This window comes from Typopeltis vanoorti, chromosome 5 (assembly GCF_054136105.1).
Source record: "Typopeltis vanoorti isolate ZY-2024b chromosome 5, IOZ_Tvanoo_1.0, whole genome shotgun sequence".
NCBI classification, from domain to species: domain Eukaryota; kingdom Metazoa; phylum Arthropoda; class Arachnida; order Uropygi; family Thelyphonidae; genus Typopeltis; species Typopeltis vanoorti.
Genome location: NC_143553.1, coordinates 85,648,102 through 85,666,362, shown reverse-complemented (window position 1 = coordinate 85,666,362; position 18,261 = coordinate 85,648,102). Strand labels below are relative to the sequence as shown.

The 18,261-nt window shown below is 34.3% G+C and overlaps 2 protein-coding genes across 3 annotated transcripts in view; one reads left to right on the top strand and one right to left on the bottom strand.

Moving 5' to 3' along the window:
- The window catches only part of LOC150106612 (uncharacterized), a 300,527-nt gene extending 297,733 nt beyond the window's left edge, over positions 1–2,794 (top strand). The window contains exon 4 of the mRNA XM_090392575.1: positions 2,097–2,794. Coding sequence (XP_090248701.1) covers positions 2,097–2,147 — 51 coding nt within the window. The 3' untranslated portion in view covers positions 2,148–2,794. The remainder of the gene's footprint in view (positions 1–2,096) is intronic.
- The window catches only part of Uba3 (Ubiquitin-like activating enzyme 3), a 194,031-nt gene that overhangs the window by 158,714 nt on the left and 17,056 nt on the right, over positions 1–18,261 (bottom strand). For both annotated transcript variants that reach the window (XM_090392570.1, XM_090392573.1), the window contains 2 exons: positions 14,616–14,698; positions 1,839–1,919 (listed from right to left, as the gene is read on the bottom strand). In XM_090392570.1, the coding sequence (XP_090248696.1) occupies positions 1,839–1,919; positions 14,616–14,698 (164 nt within the window). The remainder of the gene's footprint in view (positions 1–1,838; positions 1,920–14,615; positions 14,699–18,261) is intronic.

Sequence of the window (18,261 nt, the reverse complement as noted above, 5' to 3'; positions counted from 1 at the left end):
AAGTATAAAATGTTTTTATGTTTTTTTTTATGCAATAATGATCAAGGAAAAGAAGGATAGTGATAGCATTCAATGCCAAACATGAAGATAACCTTCTTGATTGGAAGTTAGTTTCAAGTAGAGTTATGTGGGCAAAATTCATCCAAAATGGGGACATGGTAATTGAAACTTATTTATACCTATGCTCCCACAGAAAGATCTTCCGAGGAAGAATAGTGGAGGAATTTTTTGAGTCATTAGGACAGGCAGCTTACAAACAAAATGGAAAAAGTGGCCCTTGTTGGAGATCTGACCAGCAGAGTAGGAAATGAATTCCATCAAGCATATAGGAACATTTTGAGAAAATGGCAAAGCTAATAATAATGATATTTATTGGACTTCTGTTCAGAACATGGACTAGTCAGTACTAACACCATGTTTCAACATAAAGATGTGCACAAGTTCACATGGAGAGAAGACACAAGAAATAAGAAAAGCCTCGTTGACTATGTCATTGTTGATAGTGATATCTTCATACTCATTCAAGACAAGAGCGTACAGAGGATTTGAAATTGGAAGTGACCATTACTTAGTACTAAGCAAGATAAAAATGGATATCACACTGAAAATAACAGTATGTAATAAAGTTTTAAAAAGAATTAAAGTTGAGCAGCTTTTACAAGTACGCTTTTACATTGTAGATTTAAATACAAACATTATTGAAGAAAAAATGAAACAAACTGAAAACAAACCTTGGAATCTCAGTGGCAAACTCTGAAGAAGACAGTGATTGATTCAGCTAGGGAGGTATATGGTGAAGTTGTCTGCAAGGATAGAAAAATAAGAATGTCATGGTGAACACAAGAAGTTAAAGAAGCAGGAATTAATTCGGCTTTTACATTCAAGAATGTATAAGCAGAATTAATAAACTTTTAAAAGGTCACTAGAATAGCAGGAAAAGAACTAGTAGAAGAGAGCTGAATTTAAGTGAATTGATGAAGTTAATGTGTTATATGACCAAGATTTCACTGCACTGGAGATTTGACAAAAGAGATTAATGTGGAAAGAAAGTGTTGATAGAAAACTAATAATAATGTAATAACTGAATTATGTTGAGCTATCATAGTATCCTGTACACCCTTTGAGGACAATTAGGGAATGATAAGGTATTTACAGTACTTTGTATGTTACTCTAGATACAATATTCTAGATACATAAAAATTTTGATGAGCTTCTATATTGTACTTGTCAATATGCAGAAAAGCATAAACTAGATCTCAAGCTTAACATATATCACAGTTTATAATATTTATTAACTTACAGATCCGAATAATTCCAGATAATTTTTTCTTCAGAGAATTTCTTGTTTGGCTTGAGTGGAGGCTGGGTTTATAATCATTTCAAAGTCATCCTTATTAGTTATTATGACATTTTGAAATGACTGTCAAGTTTCAAAATGTAATGGTAACTAGTAAGGGTGAACTATACTCTGGTGGGACCACCTATGAAAAACTCCACATACACTTACATATTTGATAAAAAATTAATTGAATAGTTAAATGCTTATTTTTATTTCAATGTGAAATCTTTGCTCACTGAACTTAGTAATCAATTCAAGATCATATCACGAATCAAGAAAATTTTCAACCATTTCTGAAAAATGATGATCTCAATACATAATTAAACATTTATGCTCTGGTATTGAAAAGTATTTCAATACCAGAGTATGCCATGAAAAGTAAAAGAGCAGCATGCTGCTAAGTTCCAAAGAAAGTTTCATTACGTTACAATATGTATCACATTTTGTCACACGTATAGCAGTTTTTTCTGTGTAACTAAATATTTTTAATGAAGGATACGGGATAACTCTACACCCAGGAATCCTTGTGTTTATAAATGCTGCAGCAACTTCAGCTTTTGAACTACCAACATCTTGAGGCCTTTAGGAAAAGAAAACTTCAGTTATTACCTGAAGATTCAATATTTAATTTTAATAACATTTAATATTATTTAACATGGTCCAATAACTAAAACAATCAGAAATTAGACCAATAAAACTAGGTATGTACCAAATATTAAATTTTGCTTCAGTATTCAGCCAATTGTGTATTTTTCAGATATTCAGCTTTGGAAGTTTCCATAAAAAGATTCAGTATTTGACCTGCTGAAGAAGAAAAATTCCTGTTGCATGCATCATAATAAACCCAACCAGTTGGAAAAGCCTCCCCTTATCTTGTGGAACCGTTCAAATAGAAGAGTCACACACAGCTAACGAGTAAACTTATTCTGCAGTATAATTTCTCAAAAAATTTCTTTCAACACTAGCTACCAAAGGGATAGCTCTTTTGAGATGTGGTGTTATTACAGAAGGCTGTTGAGGATATCATATACTGAAAGGCAGACAAATGGATGGGTGCTAGAAAGGATCAGTAGAATAGAACTTTAATGCTCCTTAAGGATATTGACAAAACAAAGTTGCAATACTTGGGACACATTGAAAGGATAGAAGGAGGACTTCTCAGAACAGTAATAGAAAGTAAAGTTCCTGAGAAAAGAGGAAGGGATAGACTGTCAGTGAGATAGGTGGTGTGTCTGGAGTGACTGATCTTCAGAGAGCTGAAGCTTCCAAAAGAGCATACAACATGGCAAGGACTGGTGCGGCACATCACTGAGCACCTGAGTGACCATACAGCATCTGTTGATGTTCAATGAACAGATGGATGGACTAGCTACCAGTGTATTCCTTGAAAGAATTTTTTTTAGACATCAGAAATATTTATGAAGAAGCCAGGATATGGTACTCCAAAAAATGTTGAAATTTTCATTCTCATACATTATAATTTATTTCAAATTCATTTTGATTATTAAATCCGTAATTATTCTCGATATTTCACAATATAAAATAAGTTCCATTAATATTTTTGTTATTTGAAGAAATAAGTGCAATATTTTTTTGATTTTTATGCTGTATTATTTTTTAAATGCTATATTCTCTATGAAATTAAATAATAGTTTTATTATATTGAAATGGAGGATATTATGGATCCATCTATATTTTATAGCCAAATGTAGAAAGAATGTGATGTTTCAAAAATGAGAACAAACCAGAACCAAAATTGCCTTGGCTTGCACTATTTAAACAGCATGAACTCTGCCCACAAACTACGTATTCACATTTTATTACATTTTGTAAGCTTCACTGGCTTGAAACACCAGACTTCAAATTGACCAAGTTAAAAAAATTTGAGCCAAAATTTGAAGATTATCACCAAAAACTCTGAGTGACCTTCAAGATCACTCTAAATCTGAGTAATCCAAAATCACTACTAAAGTCAAACTCTGGCTTCACTAACTGACAAAAAAAAAAAAAAAAAAAAAAAAAAAAAAACTCATCAATGAAATATTTTTCATTGATGAGTTTTTTTCAAAAGGTTAAATTCATCATAAGTGATCTCTCGGTGGGTGCATAATAAAATATTGAAGTATAGAGCTAAGGTGTTTATATTTGTCTTATATAAGAAATTATCATAGGCAATATTACAGATATAAAAAATAGAAACAAACAAAAAGAAGACATATAGAATTTTTTTTTATTTTCAAATTTACTAGAAAGAAAGCTTATGAGAAGGTTATGTTTTTATAAACTCTCTGGTCAATTTTTGAAACTTACATTTCTTTCTTATATTTGGCTATATTTAAAATATGGATGGATACATAATATCCACCATTTCAATAGCTTATTTATTTCAAATTGAAGTATCTTAGTTCTATACTTAAAAATTTCACTTGTTATATTTAAGGAAAGCAAAATTTTATTTTTTCTTTTTATCAACAAGAAAGATCTAAAAAAAATTTTTTTTCATTTTAGCAAATAAAATAAGCATGAACAAGAGATATTAAATATATGTGATTATTTCATAGCCAAATATACATATATATATATATATATATATACATACATACATACATACATATACAGGGTGTTCGAGATAAATTTGACATATTTATAATTAATTATATTTTTCCGTAAGTTACATGTATTAACACACACTTCTCTTCATTTAAAAGTTTGGACCCTTCTTCATTCATATACAAGATGTCAGAAAGGATGGATAGCTGGAACCCACCTGAATCATGGAAGAGAATAACTTGTATCATGATGATTCGTGCCCGCCATCAAAATAAGGATATTACGACTGCTGCCCAATGCTCCCTGAATACAGTAAAAACAATCAGGCATGAACTAGAGACTTGCAATGGTGACTACGAGGATGTAGCAAGAAGAAAGATCCCTAGTAGACGATCTGATTGCGTTCGTACAGCAGAATTCCTCGCAAATCTGCAGGAACAGGTGTTGAAGAACCCTGGCATTGGAATTCGGGCTTTGTTCGTGGAGTTGCTAACTGTAGTCAAGCCCTGGATAACAAGGGTAGCCAATGGTAGGCCGTATGTATGGCAGCAGGATTCGGCCCCTTGCCACACCTCTGGGAAAAGTCAAAAATGGTTGTCTGAAAATTTCTACGACTTCACCAGTCCAAATGTTTGGCCTCCAAACTCCCCAGACCTTAACCCCATGGATTATTTTGTATGGGGCGCAGTTGAAAAAGACACCAATCGCACTTCCAGTAATACAAAAGCCCAGTTAATGGATAAAATTAAAACAGTTTTTGCGGCCCTTCCCAGGGAGACTGTAGCATCAGCTTGTTCGAGGTTCCGAAGCAGAATTGAAGCTGTGATCGATGCTAATGGTGGTTATTTTGAGTAAATCTTGTTGATAGTATTGTAATTAACTCTGCCTGTAATGTTTTTTTGTCAATTCATTAAATTTAATAGATACAAAGAAGATTTTCTTTTTCCTTACGAAACTGTCAAATTTATCCCGAACACCCTGTATATATATATATATATATATATATATATAGGAACTTGGAGCAGTTCGAATAAACAAGAGAAAGCCTTAGAGTTGTCTTAGCTTGCATTACTTAAGAAACCTTTCAAGTTCCATACGTAATACATGAAATATGAATTGAAGTTTATTTTATAATGCCAAAATGAATACATTTAAGCTCTTTTTAATAATTACTCTTAAGCACTGAATGCTGTTCATTTATGAAAAATACAATTCTATGAAACAGAATTGCTTGGATATTGAATAAAGATTCTTGTCAATTTAAGGTTTCTGCCTGATCTCTGATGAGAACCAAAACAGCTGTCATACCAGTGAAACCTTAATCAAAAGAACTAATAAAAGGTAAATATATGGATGCCTCAACAGCTTGCATCTTTTTAATAGTGCAAGTTAAGGCAACTCCAATTCCGAAAATTGCATTCTCATAAGCTCTCTGGTCAGTTTTCGAAATTTTCAAAGTTTCTATGTGTTCATATATATTTATTATATTTATTTTCATGTGGTTACATGATTAAGTGAGGTACACACGTTTTTTAATCTTTCTTCATTCTACAATTTGGCCAAAGCATAATTAATTAAATTGTAAATATTACGAATTAAATTTTATAAACAAGTGTTTTGAACAACAAAATACACTCGTTAAAAATTAATAAAAATTTTAATGTTTTTTTTTTGTTGTTGTTCTTCAAAACATTTTATTTGTTTATAAAATTGAAATCAGTATGCTTCGGCCAAATTTCAAACCAAATATTTGGTATTTGGTGCTTTGGAGAAATTTTCTTAAGGTGTTTCTCATACTGAACTCATTTTGAGATTCAGAAACAATACACGACTACTATTACAGATAAGATGAGAACAGAACTGGAAAAATCCAACTATGCAAATATGCAAACATATGAATAATTCACATCATCTGGTGCAAGACTACTATCTGCTTATCAAAAGACTGAAGAGGCTTGAAAAATAGGTACTGTGTTTGGTCTCTAAGCAACCCCTGGCCACCCACTGCACTAATGGACTATGGATTTACAGTTCATGAGTGGGAATGACATAAAAAAAACATCAAAATATAATGCTATACAACTCAGGATATAACAGCACAGATTATTTTCTTGGGAATTTTATTAAAATAAAGCACATGGAAGCTTTTCAGAACAACCAAGGTCCTTCAAACTTGCATGTTCTTGCATACAAAAATCCAACTTACAATGTGATGGACAGGGTTGTATTTATGCACAAGGCTCTAACTGGGGGACTTGAAAAAATGGGTCCAATTTAAGGATCCAAACAATGAGGGAGGGGCCACAGAGCACTCTAGCACCACGGACCCTATCTGCCTCAGTAAAAGTGTAGGTATGGCACTAGTGGTGGACTTACTATATTTTTTGCATTACAAGCATGATTAAATCTAATGCATCACTTCTTTTTTAGATGTAGATATTATTATTATTATTATTATTATTTTCGGGCTACTCCAGGGAGTCAGACTCATCGATGGAGGCTCTAAACATCATGTCCACACAACTATACGACATTCTCACAGTATCTATCATACCTTGCCTTGAACTCGCTCACTGTCATAGCACCCACAACAAACTCTAGCAGCTTATTCCACTCATTTACCACTCTAAAAGTAAAGAACCCAGCTCTAACACCACTGCTAACCACACTCTTGCCCAGCTTCCATAAGTGTCCCCTAGTTCTCCCACCACCAGTCATGATCTCAAAAATATCCTCTGAATTAATCTTATAGAATCCTTTTAGCAATTTGAATGTCTCAATCATATCTCCCCTTTTCTGCCTATCAACCAGTTTCTGCAACCCACAAATCTTCAACCTGTTCTCATATGGTACATTCCATAGACCTGCTATCATCTTAGTCACTCGCCTCTGGATCCTCTCCACCTCCTCCCCATCAAGAAGGAACCGAGGTGACCAAATCTGGGCACAGTAGTCAAGATGAGGTCTTATCAAGGCTCGGTACAGAGGTACAATAACTTGCTTGTCTCTGCTCATTAAGGTATTTTTCAACAACCAAGTGAGTTGATGAGCTGATTTAGCTACTTTCGCAATGTGCCCCCTAAACTTCATCTCCCTATCCACCAATACTCCCAAGTCCCTGGCCTCATCAATCTCTTGGAGTACAGTTCCACCCATGTGGTATACTGCTGCTAATCTTTTCACCCCAAAATGCATAACCTTACATTTTGTCACATTAAATTGACATCCATTCTCCTTAGCCCAGAACTCCAATCTATCTAAGTCATCCTGCAAGACTTTGACATCTTCTGCATTCACTATCACCCTCCCCAACTTTGCATCATCAGCAAACAAATGAACTGTTCCACTTAGATCCTTCCCTATATCGTTAATGAACAGATTAAACAGCAGTGGTCCAAGAACAGAACCCTGCGGCACCCTAGTCACAGGCCATCTTTTGGACTCCACTCCTGAATAAACCACTCTTTGATATCTCTCCATCAACCACCCACCTATCCATCTCACCAACCCTGTATCCATTCCCATATGTTGTAGTTTACGGATTAGAATTCCATGTGGTATCCTGTCAAACTCCTTTGCCAGGTCCAGCAGTATCACTGTAAACCCATTTCCCTTATCCAGTTCAGCCGTCACCTTGTTATAAAACTTGAGCAAGTTACTCAGGCATGATCTACCCCTTTACAAAGCCATGCTGTCCCCTGTAGTGTATCTCATTTTCATCAATCCATTCCTGTATTCTTCTCTTGATTACTTTCTCCAAGACCTTGACAACAACTCCTGATATGCTGATCGGTCGGTAATTTGCAACCGTAGTCTTGGATCCTCCTTTATGCAGTGAAACTATTTTCCCCTCTTTCCACGCCTTCGGGACTAAACCTGACCTGAGACTCACATTAAACAACATGGTCAAGGGCACTGATAATTCCTTAGCTGCTTCACGCAAGACCCGTGCCGGAATACCATCCAATCCCACAGATGTATTCATATTAAGGTTCTGTAATAGACTATTCACCTCCACTTCATTCATCACAATTCCCGTATAAACTAATGGCTCCTTCATTTTTTCAATGTCTCCACCTGGATGATATACTTTTGCAAAGTGCGGGCTCAGTAATTCCAATATATCGACTGGTTCAGTGACCTCCTTACCATCGTCATTCCTTAAAATCATTTTGCCATGTACAGTTTTTTTTCTTGCTTGCAGCACATTGAAAGAACTGTTTGGGATTTTCTTTTGCTTGCATAGCTAGTTTCCTTTCATAATCGGCTTTTGTTGTTTTTACCACACTCGTTACCCTTCTGGCCTGCACTTATAGCATTCATGTGCCTGCAGGTCACCCCTTTCTTTAAATTCCCTCCACAGTTGTTTCTTTTTTTGCAGCTCAAGCTTAATGGTGTTATTCATCCATTTAACCCCTACTTGTTTTACTATTCGGACCCTAGGTATACAATCAGCCATAACCTCCTGTAAATGCTCCTTGACTGCTTCCCATTCTCTATCGACATCCAGCCCTTGCAGTTGTACATGCCATGTCACTGATCCAAGCAATCTCCTAAGCTTGCATACTTGCCAGCACGGTAATTCCACATATACCCTGTCTTAATCAAAAATTCCACACCTTTAGCCACCTCCCAGGTCAAGACCTTATGATCACTCTCACCAATAGGTGGCAACATGGTCATATTCATTACAGTCAAATTCTCAGATGCTATTACCAGGTCAAGCACTCTCACAACCCTAGTATTTTCAATTACATGCTGTCTCAGATAGTTATCCATTAATATTTGAATAAAATCCATTTCCTTCCTCACATGTGTCCTCTCCTATTTCCAATCAATGTTACCAAGGTTGAAATCACCCCATAATAATAATAATTAGCCTCCTTCTATTCATTTCATCAATTTGTTTATGCATATCTCCGCCATCTATTCCATCACCTGGTCTATAGTAGCACCCGACTATATATTTTGTTCTGCCAGTCTCAATCTCACATCAAATAGCCTCAAAAGAGCTCTTTTCACTATCCTGCAATACAACTTCAATTCTCCTTGGCTGCAGTTCATCAGCTATCATCAATAACACTCCTCCCCCCATTTTATTCTCTCTGTCATTCCTAAACACACTATAACCTACACATTCTATCCCACTAACTATATCATCTTCTGTCAGCCATGTTTCACTAATGCCAATAACCTGTGGCCAGGAAGAGCCAATCAAGGCCAAAAATTCTTCCATCTTGTTCCTAATACTCCTGGCATTAGTATACATGAAATGCAGTGATCCCTTTGTCCCATCCCTATCTTGATGCGTTATTCTAAATGTCCCATTCTCATTTTTTGTCCTTAGTGCTGGCTCAGGTACATTATATACATTTTTACACTCAACTGTCTCACTGATGTCTGCATATCCATTCCCCCCCCCCCATCCTTGGTAGTTCTAGTTTCCCTGGTTCTGCACATCCATTTTCACTTCATTCAGCAACACTTTTTCCAGTCTTCGCTCACCAAGTCCAATGCAGGCCATCCATCTTGTATAAGTCCTTTTGCCCATCAAACTCATTCCACACGTCCACGAATTCCACACCACACCGTTTGCATAACCTGCGCATAATGTCATTTGCGATTATGGCCCTCCTTTTAAACTCCTCTTTGTCATACCGCGGCAACAGACTCACCATTCTAACTCTGTCACTCTTTTCTTTCACTACCTTTAACAATACTTTCAAGTCCTCTCTCATAAAAAATTTATCACCTTTCAATTCATTCGTACCCGCCACAATTATTAATTCTTTCACCCTCTGTTTTTGCACTCTAATACTCTCACTTACATCCTTAAATTTCGCACCCGGTAAGTACGATTTAGTTACACTCCCATCTATCACTCCTCTTAATAACGAGTCACCATGCAACACTCTTTCCTTCGTTTCAGAAACTCGCCCACTCTTACGTTAGTTATTTACATTAACTGAATCACTCTGGAAAGAGTTTTGCAGGTGCTCTAATTGCCGCTACTTTGGTGATCTTATATCAAGTATAAGATCACCATATCAAATCAATTTACTTTTTCCAGTTATCTTGATTTCCTACAAAAGACCATTAAAATTTTCTGGAATAATCCTTAGTAGTAAATAAGGATTATTAATAACTATTATTAGCAACTGATAAATTTCTTGTAAAAAAAAAATCAGAAATTAGACCAATAAACTGAAATTTTCTTAAGATGTTTCTCACACTGAATTCATTTTGGGATTAGAAACAATACACAACTGCTATTACAAATAAGATGAGAAACAAAGCGTCCAATAAAAGATCCATTCCTACACAATCAACTGAAATCCTATAGCTCAGTCAAAAGAGTCTCCAACCCAAATGACTAGTGAATCATTTTGATTGAAGACCCTATTAACTCAGCTGTATGATTGCAGCTTCTGGAACCCATGTTTCAGGATGAAAACCTGAGTTCCCAGAAGGGAAAAGTCCCTGCTACCTTTGCATGTCTTGCAGGGTTTTTTTTTTTTTTTTTTTTTTGTTCTGTAAGACAGACACAACTGGCAAGAGAGAGAAAAAATTAACAGAAATAATACACTGGTCTCATAGCCTTAAATCCTTCTGCTATAATAACAAAGGAAAAAATGATGGCTTGACTGCCACTGAGCATGGATGGTTGTGAATTGTATACAATTTTCATCACCAGATGTAAGATCACTATCCTGCTTATTGGAGTCGTGAAATTGTTTAAAAATTTTTATATTGGGTCTTTACAGCAGGGTTTCTGAATAATTATTTAACCCTTACCTATATCCACAAGAGGTTTACCACAGATTTTCTATACCAATGTACTATAAGTTTACAATCCTTATAGGTAGACTGACATAAAAACCCACCAATAAAATCTACCAGAAATTAAAATATTTTTCCAAATTTTGGCAGCAACAATTAACTATAATAATTTTACTATGTTTCACTGTGCATATCATATGAATACAATCTGAAATTTTATTAGTTTGGTCATAATTCCAATTAAATTTTTTTTCATTATTTTCAAATTATGCGGGTTTTTCAACGCAGCTGAAATTCATGTTATATATATATTGAAAATGATATCATGGATATCAAATTATATTTCAACATCTGCATGACATATTTCTAAACAAACATCTCTGATGCTAGTATAAAACTAAATTAGTTCAGTTATTTATTAAAGAACTGCCTATAAATGTTGAAAATGTATATGGTACACTAGTACATAGTATAGTATTTGTAGAGAAATACTGATGGGAGAAGTTTCTGCTACAGGACAGGGGTAGCAGTCAAAATGTCTTAATAATAGTTATTAATAATCCTTATTTACTGCTAGGCTGAAGGTAGGCTGTGAATGAACAGTGACTAACTGCTTATTCATGAAGCAGTGGAACTATGATTGCTGTTCCTTCTTCCTTAAAAACTTTCAATTGACCCTCAGCACTTCAATCTGGTTCTCAAAAAATTTTGGTGGGCTTCCTTCTCAATTATTATCCCTCCCCATATTGCAAGACTCTGTAGTATGGTAGTTTGACTGTTTGTGTTGTCAACGATAATTATCCTTTTTCTGATGTAGAATGGTAGAGAGGAGAGAAGTGACAAAGTTGATTTCAGGTAGTTTTGAGGCCTAACATATCTGTGCATTACAAGGTTTCTGAAACAAGATAGAATGCAGTGTACTGTCATTGGAAAAGTGATGAACCAAACCTGCAGTCAGTGAAAGAAGATCATAAATATCAGAAGAAAAAATAAATAAATCCTTGAAGTAGTTGCACTTGCATTAAAGTTTGAGAACAAAATACTGTCCCCTCTCATAGGTAAAAAGAGGCACAATAGGAAATTTAAGTCCTGTTACAAAATGCAGAAAGAACACCATGAAACAGTGATAACTTTAATAGACATAAATTATAAATAAATTTTAATTGATAATATGATAATATTGATACATGATAATAAATTATCAAAATACATGTTTATCTGAAAGTGATGATCATCATCAATGAAATGTGACTTCAAAAGGTAGAGCAAACAAACAAATTTCACACTCATGGAATGAGCCACGAGTTAGAAAGAGGCCATGAAGAATGTTAAAATAAACATTACACATAGTTGCTAAGAATATGGATCTCCCAAAGTTATAATAAAGATACACAATCATTTTGATTTAGGAGCCTCAGAATCCTTCAATGATCATTCAAAGTTAACTCAGCACTTGATAAGACAGGAGTCCTGAAAAGCAGCAAGACCAGACTTATGGGATGACTTATAGTAAATGTTGTATTGGTGTTGTTAATCTCTTCTTATTAGATGTCTAGTCTTATTATCAGAAGAGTTCTATTGTATTGCCACAATCAAAACAAACAATTTTATATCTTTACTAAAAATTTGGAAGATTTTTATTCTTAACTATAAATAGGGATTACTTATTTATTTTTAATGCCACTCATCATTAGTAATTTCCTAGCTCACAGTTTATACCATGAATGTGTTTTTGTTCTACCTTATCTAACTTGTCACAGTTTACTGATAAACAGACTGTGACAAGTGGCCTGTTATTTTTGGAATGAAATAGCTGATATTCTGGTAATTTATTCTATAAAACTATTCTTGTGTTACATGTATTACAATTAATCTATGTCACAAGTTTCATTTTAAAAAAAATGGGAACAGACTTGTTCAGAAGGCTTCAAGACCTGTAAGCAAATAGTGTCTGTGTGTGGTGGGGGACTGCATGATCAATTAATGATAGAAATTGTCGGAACCAAAGGAATAGTTTGTATAGTGGGTGGTTTGTTGGAGTAAATTTAATTTAATATGGCACTGATATTATGGCAGCTTTTGCTTGGACTTTTTTTTTTTTCAAAGTTTGTTACAGTAAGTCAATAGCATATAGCAATGACTGTATTTCGTGGGGAAGGGTTGTTCCAGAAATCAGAGGTCTGTGTGATGAAAGAGAAGCAGGAAAAGCAGTATGATTGGTTAGCAGTTGAACAATGAATGGGTGTTGATTAAATGTTATTTAATCAGCATCCACTGTTATTGCAGACTTTACAGAAATTGGGGGGGGGGGAGGAAACTGATGGATGCCAGTTCTGTGAAAAAGCACCTATATAGAAAAGGCACAAAGCAGAAACAGAATTTCTATGAGAGGATGAGTGGAGTTTATGTCCATTGATTATCGAATTGAATTGTCCTCTTCTTGAACATCAAAAAATTTAAGGGAAGTTTTTGGTGCCAGTATACCAAATATGAGAGCTGTATTCTAAGGTGTTAGAAGAATTTGGGATGATTAGTACAAAGTTAGAAGCTGGACAAGTCAAAAGTAATGTCTTGAATGGAAATTGATAACAAGGAGGTTTGTGGAAGCTGATGAAGTTACAAATGTGATTAAGGACTCAGTAGTAGATTCTGAAGAAAGTGCAATGAGTCTCTAATGTTTGTTTCTTGTTTTCAAACTTTTTTTTCCTTGAATAATATTTGTATATTTGAATCTACAGTTCACCTTTAAAAGCTGCTCCTCTTTAATTCTTTTTTTCTTACTTTTCTTATGATACTCAATTCAATTCTACACAACAATAAATGGTAATCATATCACATTTTCAATTTCCTGTACTTGTGTTGTGAAACTAGTGTGAAAAAAGATATTCACAACATACAATAATATAGTCACTAGCCCTTTTTTTTTTAGTTTTTCCTCTACATGTGAATTTGTGAAAATTTCACAAATTCACATGTACAGGAAACATGGAATTAGTGATGACTAGTTTGTGTCTTCAACAGAAATCCAGCAGGAACTTACCATCATTATTAGCTTTCTCTTTCTCCAAATTTTACCAGATATACAAAAATATTTGGGGAAAATTTAGAGTAAGACAAAGCTAATAATGATGGTATGTTCTTGCTGGATTTCTGAAGACAGTGACTATTAGATCTCCAACAAGTACCAACTTCTTGTTTATGTCAAGCCATCTTCTCTGGTAACTCTAAAAGTTCCCCACTTATTAAAACCATTTGTGAAACTATAAGCACAAATAAAAATCACTGTCAAATTTCCTATTCTTTGCTTGTCATTCAAAAGATTATCTTTGTTAAGTATTGAATACTGCAGCAACCCCTTCCTTTCCCCAATAATTATTTGCAGAATATAACATTTTGTGGTTACTATTTAGAAGGATCTTATATATTTTTGTTTTCTGTTTCAGTAACACTAATTATGTCAAAGTGGTACTTCTCTAATTCTTCTGCCAGTAATATTTCTTTTACATTCATTCTTCTTATAATGATGGCTATCCTGAATTCTGATGATTTTGAGTTAGTTTGTTGTAGTAGCTCACTATTCACTGTTTGCCTTATCAAAACAGTAGGAGCCTTTTAACTGGGATGACCTAGCTGGCATGACATTTTAATGTTTTGTACCATCACCAGCTTTTGGTTTAAACCGATCAAGAATACACTCTGGTTAGTTTAATCTCAAATTTCCAGTCCTTCATCAAATTCATTCAGTAACTGGATAAAAATCTATGGTGTACCACAAGAAGGTGGAAATTGGACATTACATCAGAAGCCCTGGTTACTTCTCAGTATTCCTGAAAAATTATATAGATCTCCTCCTAGTTATCTAATTGTGATTCTTAAACAACCCTGATAACAATAATAAACTAAATAGAAAATGAATAATATGAAATTATAACAACATGATTATTACCTGAATAAAAACTGTCTGTTCAGGTTAGAAATATCAATGGTGTCCATATCTATTACTTCTATGTTTCTAAATCCCATCAAGGCCTGTATTGAAAACAAAATGTTAATTATTTTATCAGTAAAAGCTGACTTGAAAACAGTTTACTGCATATGATCAACAAAAATGGTTGTTAAACACACTTTGATTGTATTTTTTCATTTAAACCATTACACAAACAACAACATTCATTTAATTCTGGCATTCAAGCTAAGCAATTTTTTTTTTCTCCAAGAGTCGGTGCTTCCTTAAGTATAGTAATATGATTTTTCAGATTCCCCCCCCCCCACTCCAGCCAAAAAGTGCCAAAGAGTAGAATGGGCTTTTGGACATCTGCCATAAAAGATTATTAGATCCCACATATATACACATTCATTTTTATCCAAAATCATTATTTATGGATGATTCTAATTTTCCTATTACTCAGCATGTGAAGTTTTGGATCTCACAAGTACAGAAAATGATCAAAATGTCAGGCTTATTAATAACATAAATAACACATACTGAACTTTTACAGTGAACACTTCATTTAATTACTGAAGTAGAGAGAGAGAGGATTCATCCTTTTGTACAGGGTGATTCAAATTAAAGTACCTCTATTCAGAGCAATCTGTAGAGAGAACCAGTAAACAAAATACCCATCACACTTATTGGGTATCCAAACAGATCATGGAGTAGAGATTTTGACAAAAAAAAAAAAAAAAGACTGATATGGGAAAAACAGTGTTGCGAGCTGGAGAAAATTACATTAGTGTGAACCAAATGGTATGTGAGTGTGAAATAATTCAGCCTCAATGAGAAACAAAGTTATTTAATGATGTCTAATTCACTCATTTCATAAAATAATGTGATATAAAAAAAAACATATCACATAAAGCTGACATACTGCAAGGAGTAGTCAAGGAGATCTGGATGATCAATGGAGGTGACGTCCAATGTCTTGGTCTTTGTGCAGGACCAATAGCTGATACTGCCATATAGCACTGTCTACTGCAGAACACAACTGATCTGTTGAAAGGTTTTTGCATATGATGTGCGACTTTGTCTTTCAAACTGGCCAGGTGAAGAACTTTGCCCCAATACACCATGCTTTTGAGCTAACCCCAAAGCCAAAAGTCATGGGAGTTAAGGTCTGCTGAACACAGCAGCCATTTCATAGAAAACGAGCAACTCATTATTCTATTCCTCTGTGAAATGTTGATGCAATAATTGTTGAACTTCACGTTATATGTGGGACTATGAATGGCTTTGAATCAAAATTGAGCATACTCAACTGAATGATCATACCTTCTAACTTCTTTGATAAAATTCATTTTGTTGATGTGATGCTTTGGTAAATTAATAAATTTTAATTTAAATTAAATCCAAATAAACTGTCTTTTGCAGACAAATGAAACAGTATAGCTCATATTGCCTTGGCCACTACTATCTCCCATTCTTTATTCTAAATGGTCTATTTTATCATTCTATACTACACTGAGTAACAAGTAATGGTTTATGTATTGTCATGTGCACATGTTAGACATTTCCTATGCAAGTGCAAAGTTAGCTCCATTACATGCTGTGATTTATTCATTTTATTTTAATCAAGCATTGCAGATTGTAATAAGATATTTTTTCTAATATGGGCCATGAGGTGGTGGTGGTGATGATGATTTATGGTTTTAATGGTGCAAGGACAGCAAAGGTCATACTGCACTATATCAAAGGTTATAGCAGTACACAAGATAAGACAACCACAAACATCCATGCCCATATCACAATTCAAATTCTCAACCTGTTGAGAATTTGAATTGTGATATGGGATAGGTTGAGAATTCAATTTGCTAGGTAGCATGTGCAAATTATGTGTTGTTAAAATAGCTTATTACTTTCAACATGTAGCCTTGAAATATGAACTACTTTTTAAAGCTGAAAAATGTATAGAATGTTACTATTTTGTATTTAGTGTCCTCAAGCAGTAACATTATTCTGCTAAGAACAGATTATCGGTACTGAGGAATCTCTCCTTCTTAGATGGTGTTTTGGTTGAAGATTAATATTTTATCCCCCATCCTGTTTCCATTGGTTATATTGGTCACAAATAGCGTCAGTATGTGTATATGGAGAGGAAACAGGAGAATTTCCGGTGGAGAGAGGAGTCAGACAAGGATGCAAGTTATCACCATTATTGTTTAACTTTTATAGTGAACAAATGCTCAGAGAGGCACTTGAGGATGTAGAAGAAGGAAAAAAAATAAACGGAAGAATCATTAATAACTTAAGATATGCAGATGATGTAGTGGTGATGGCAGAAAGTGAAAATGGATTACAACAAATTATTCAAAGAATTGAAAACTCTTGTAAAGAGAATGGACTAAGAATTAACATAAAAAAAAACCAAGATAATGATAATGGGCAAAAAAATAGGAGATAATGTAAAAATAAGATGTGGAGGAAAGATCTTAGAAGAAGTGGAAAGATTTCAATATTTAGGTAGCTGGATCTCAGAGTTGGACATTAGAAATAGAATAGGCAAAGCTAAATCGGCATTTATGGAAATAAAGAGAATTTTAATAAACAAGAACACTAAAATAGGCGTTAGAATTGGAATAGTTAAAGCAACAGTTTGGAGTATTGCAAGTTATGGAAGTGAGTTATGGACACTCAGAAAGAGAGATATATAGAAAGAATTAATGCATTGGAAATGTGGTGTTATAGAAAGATGGAAAAGATTAGTTATACAGAAAGAATATCAAATCAAGAAGTTTTAAGACGAGTTGGGATGGAAAGAACACTGCCAAAGAATATTATGCAACCAGATTTGCAGAACATCTGAGAGGTTCTTCGGGACACCTGACAAGAACTATATTACAAGGGAAAGTTGAGGGGAAGAGAAGACGTGGAAGACCAACTAGAGAGTGATTTAATGACATCGTGGAATGGACTGGCTTAAGAATGATGGAAGCGACAGACAGAGAGAAATGGAGAAGAGCTGCTCATCTGCTGCAACCCTCTTGCTAGAGGATGCTACCAGACGACGACAATCCTGTTTCCATTCACCAAGTGACAAGAATCACTTCCCACTGTTGTTGGAAGTTTTTTCACTTGGTTATATTATAAATTAAAGATACCAAGAAATTATATACTTGGTTTGTTTTAATAAGGAAATACCATGAGCAGACATATGAATTCAAAATTACAATAACGGAATAACTCACGTAAAATATTATTTATTAGTATAATTTTTGCCTATGTATTGCAGGCATCTTCAGTACATTTATAAAACTAATTAAACAATAACTGACAATTCCAAAAGGCACCACCTAAGTAATGTAAGATAACTAAAAAGGTCAATAAATTTCCTAAAAAAAAAAAAGTACTGAAGATGCATGCGATACACAGGCGAAAATTATACTAATAAATAATATTTTATGTGAGTTATTCCATTATTATAATTTTGAATTTATATACTTGGTTTAATCCTTTATCCAAGTGTAAGCAAACAAAGTTTGCACCTGAAATATTTTCAGGACTGGGGCAACTCGCATAAGGAAGCTAAGATTTCACATCACTTGCCTTAGAATCCCATAATGCAAAGCACATCTTGCAGACATGTATAATGCTATGC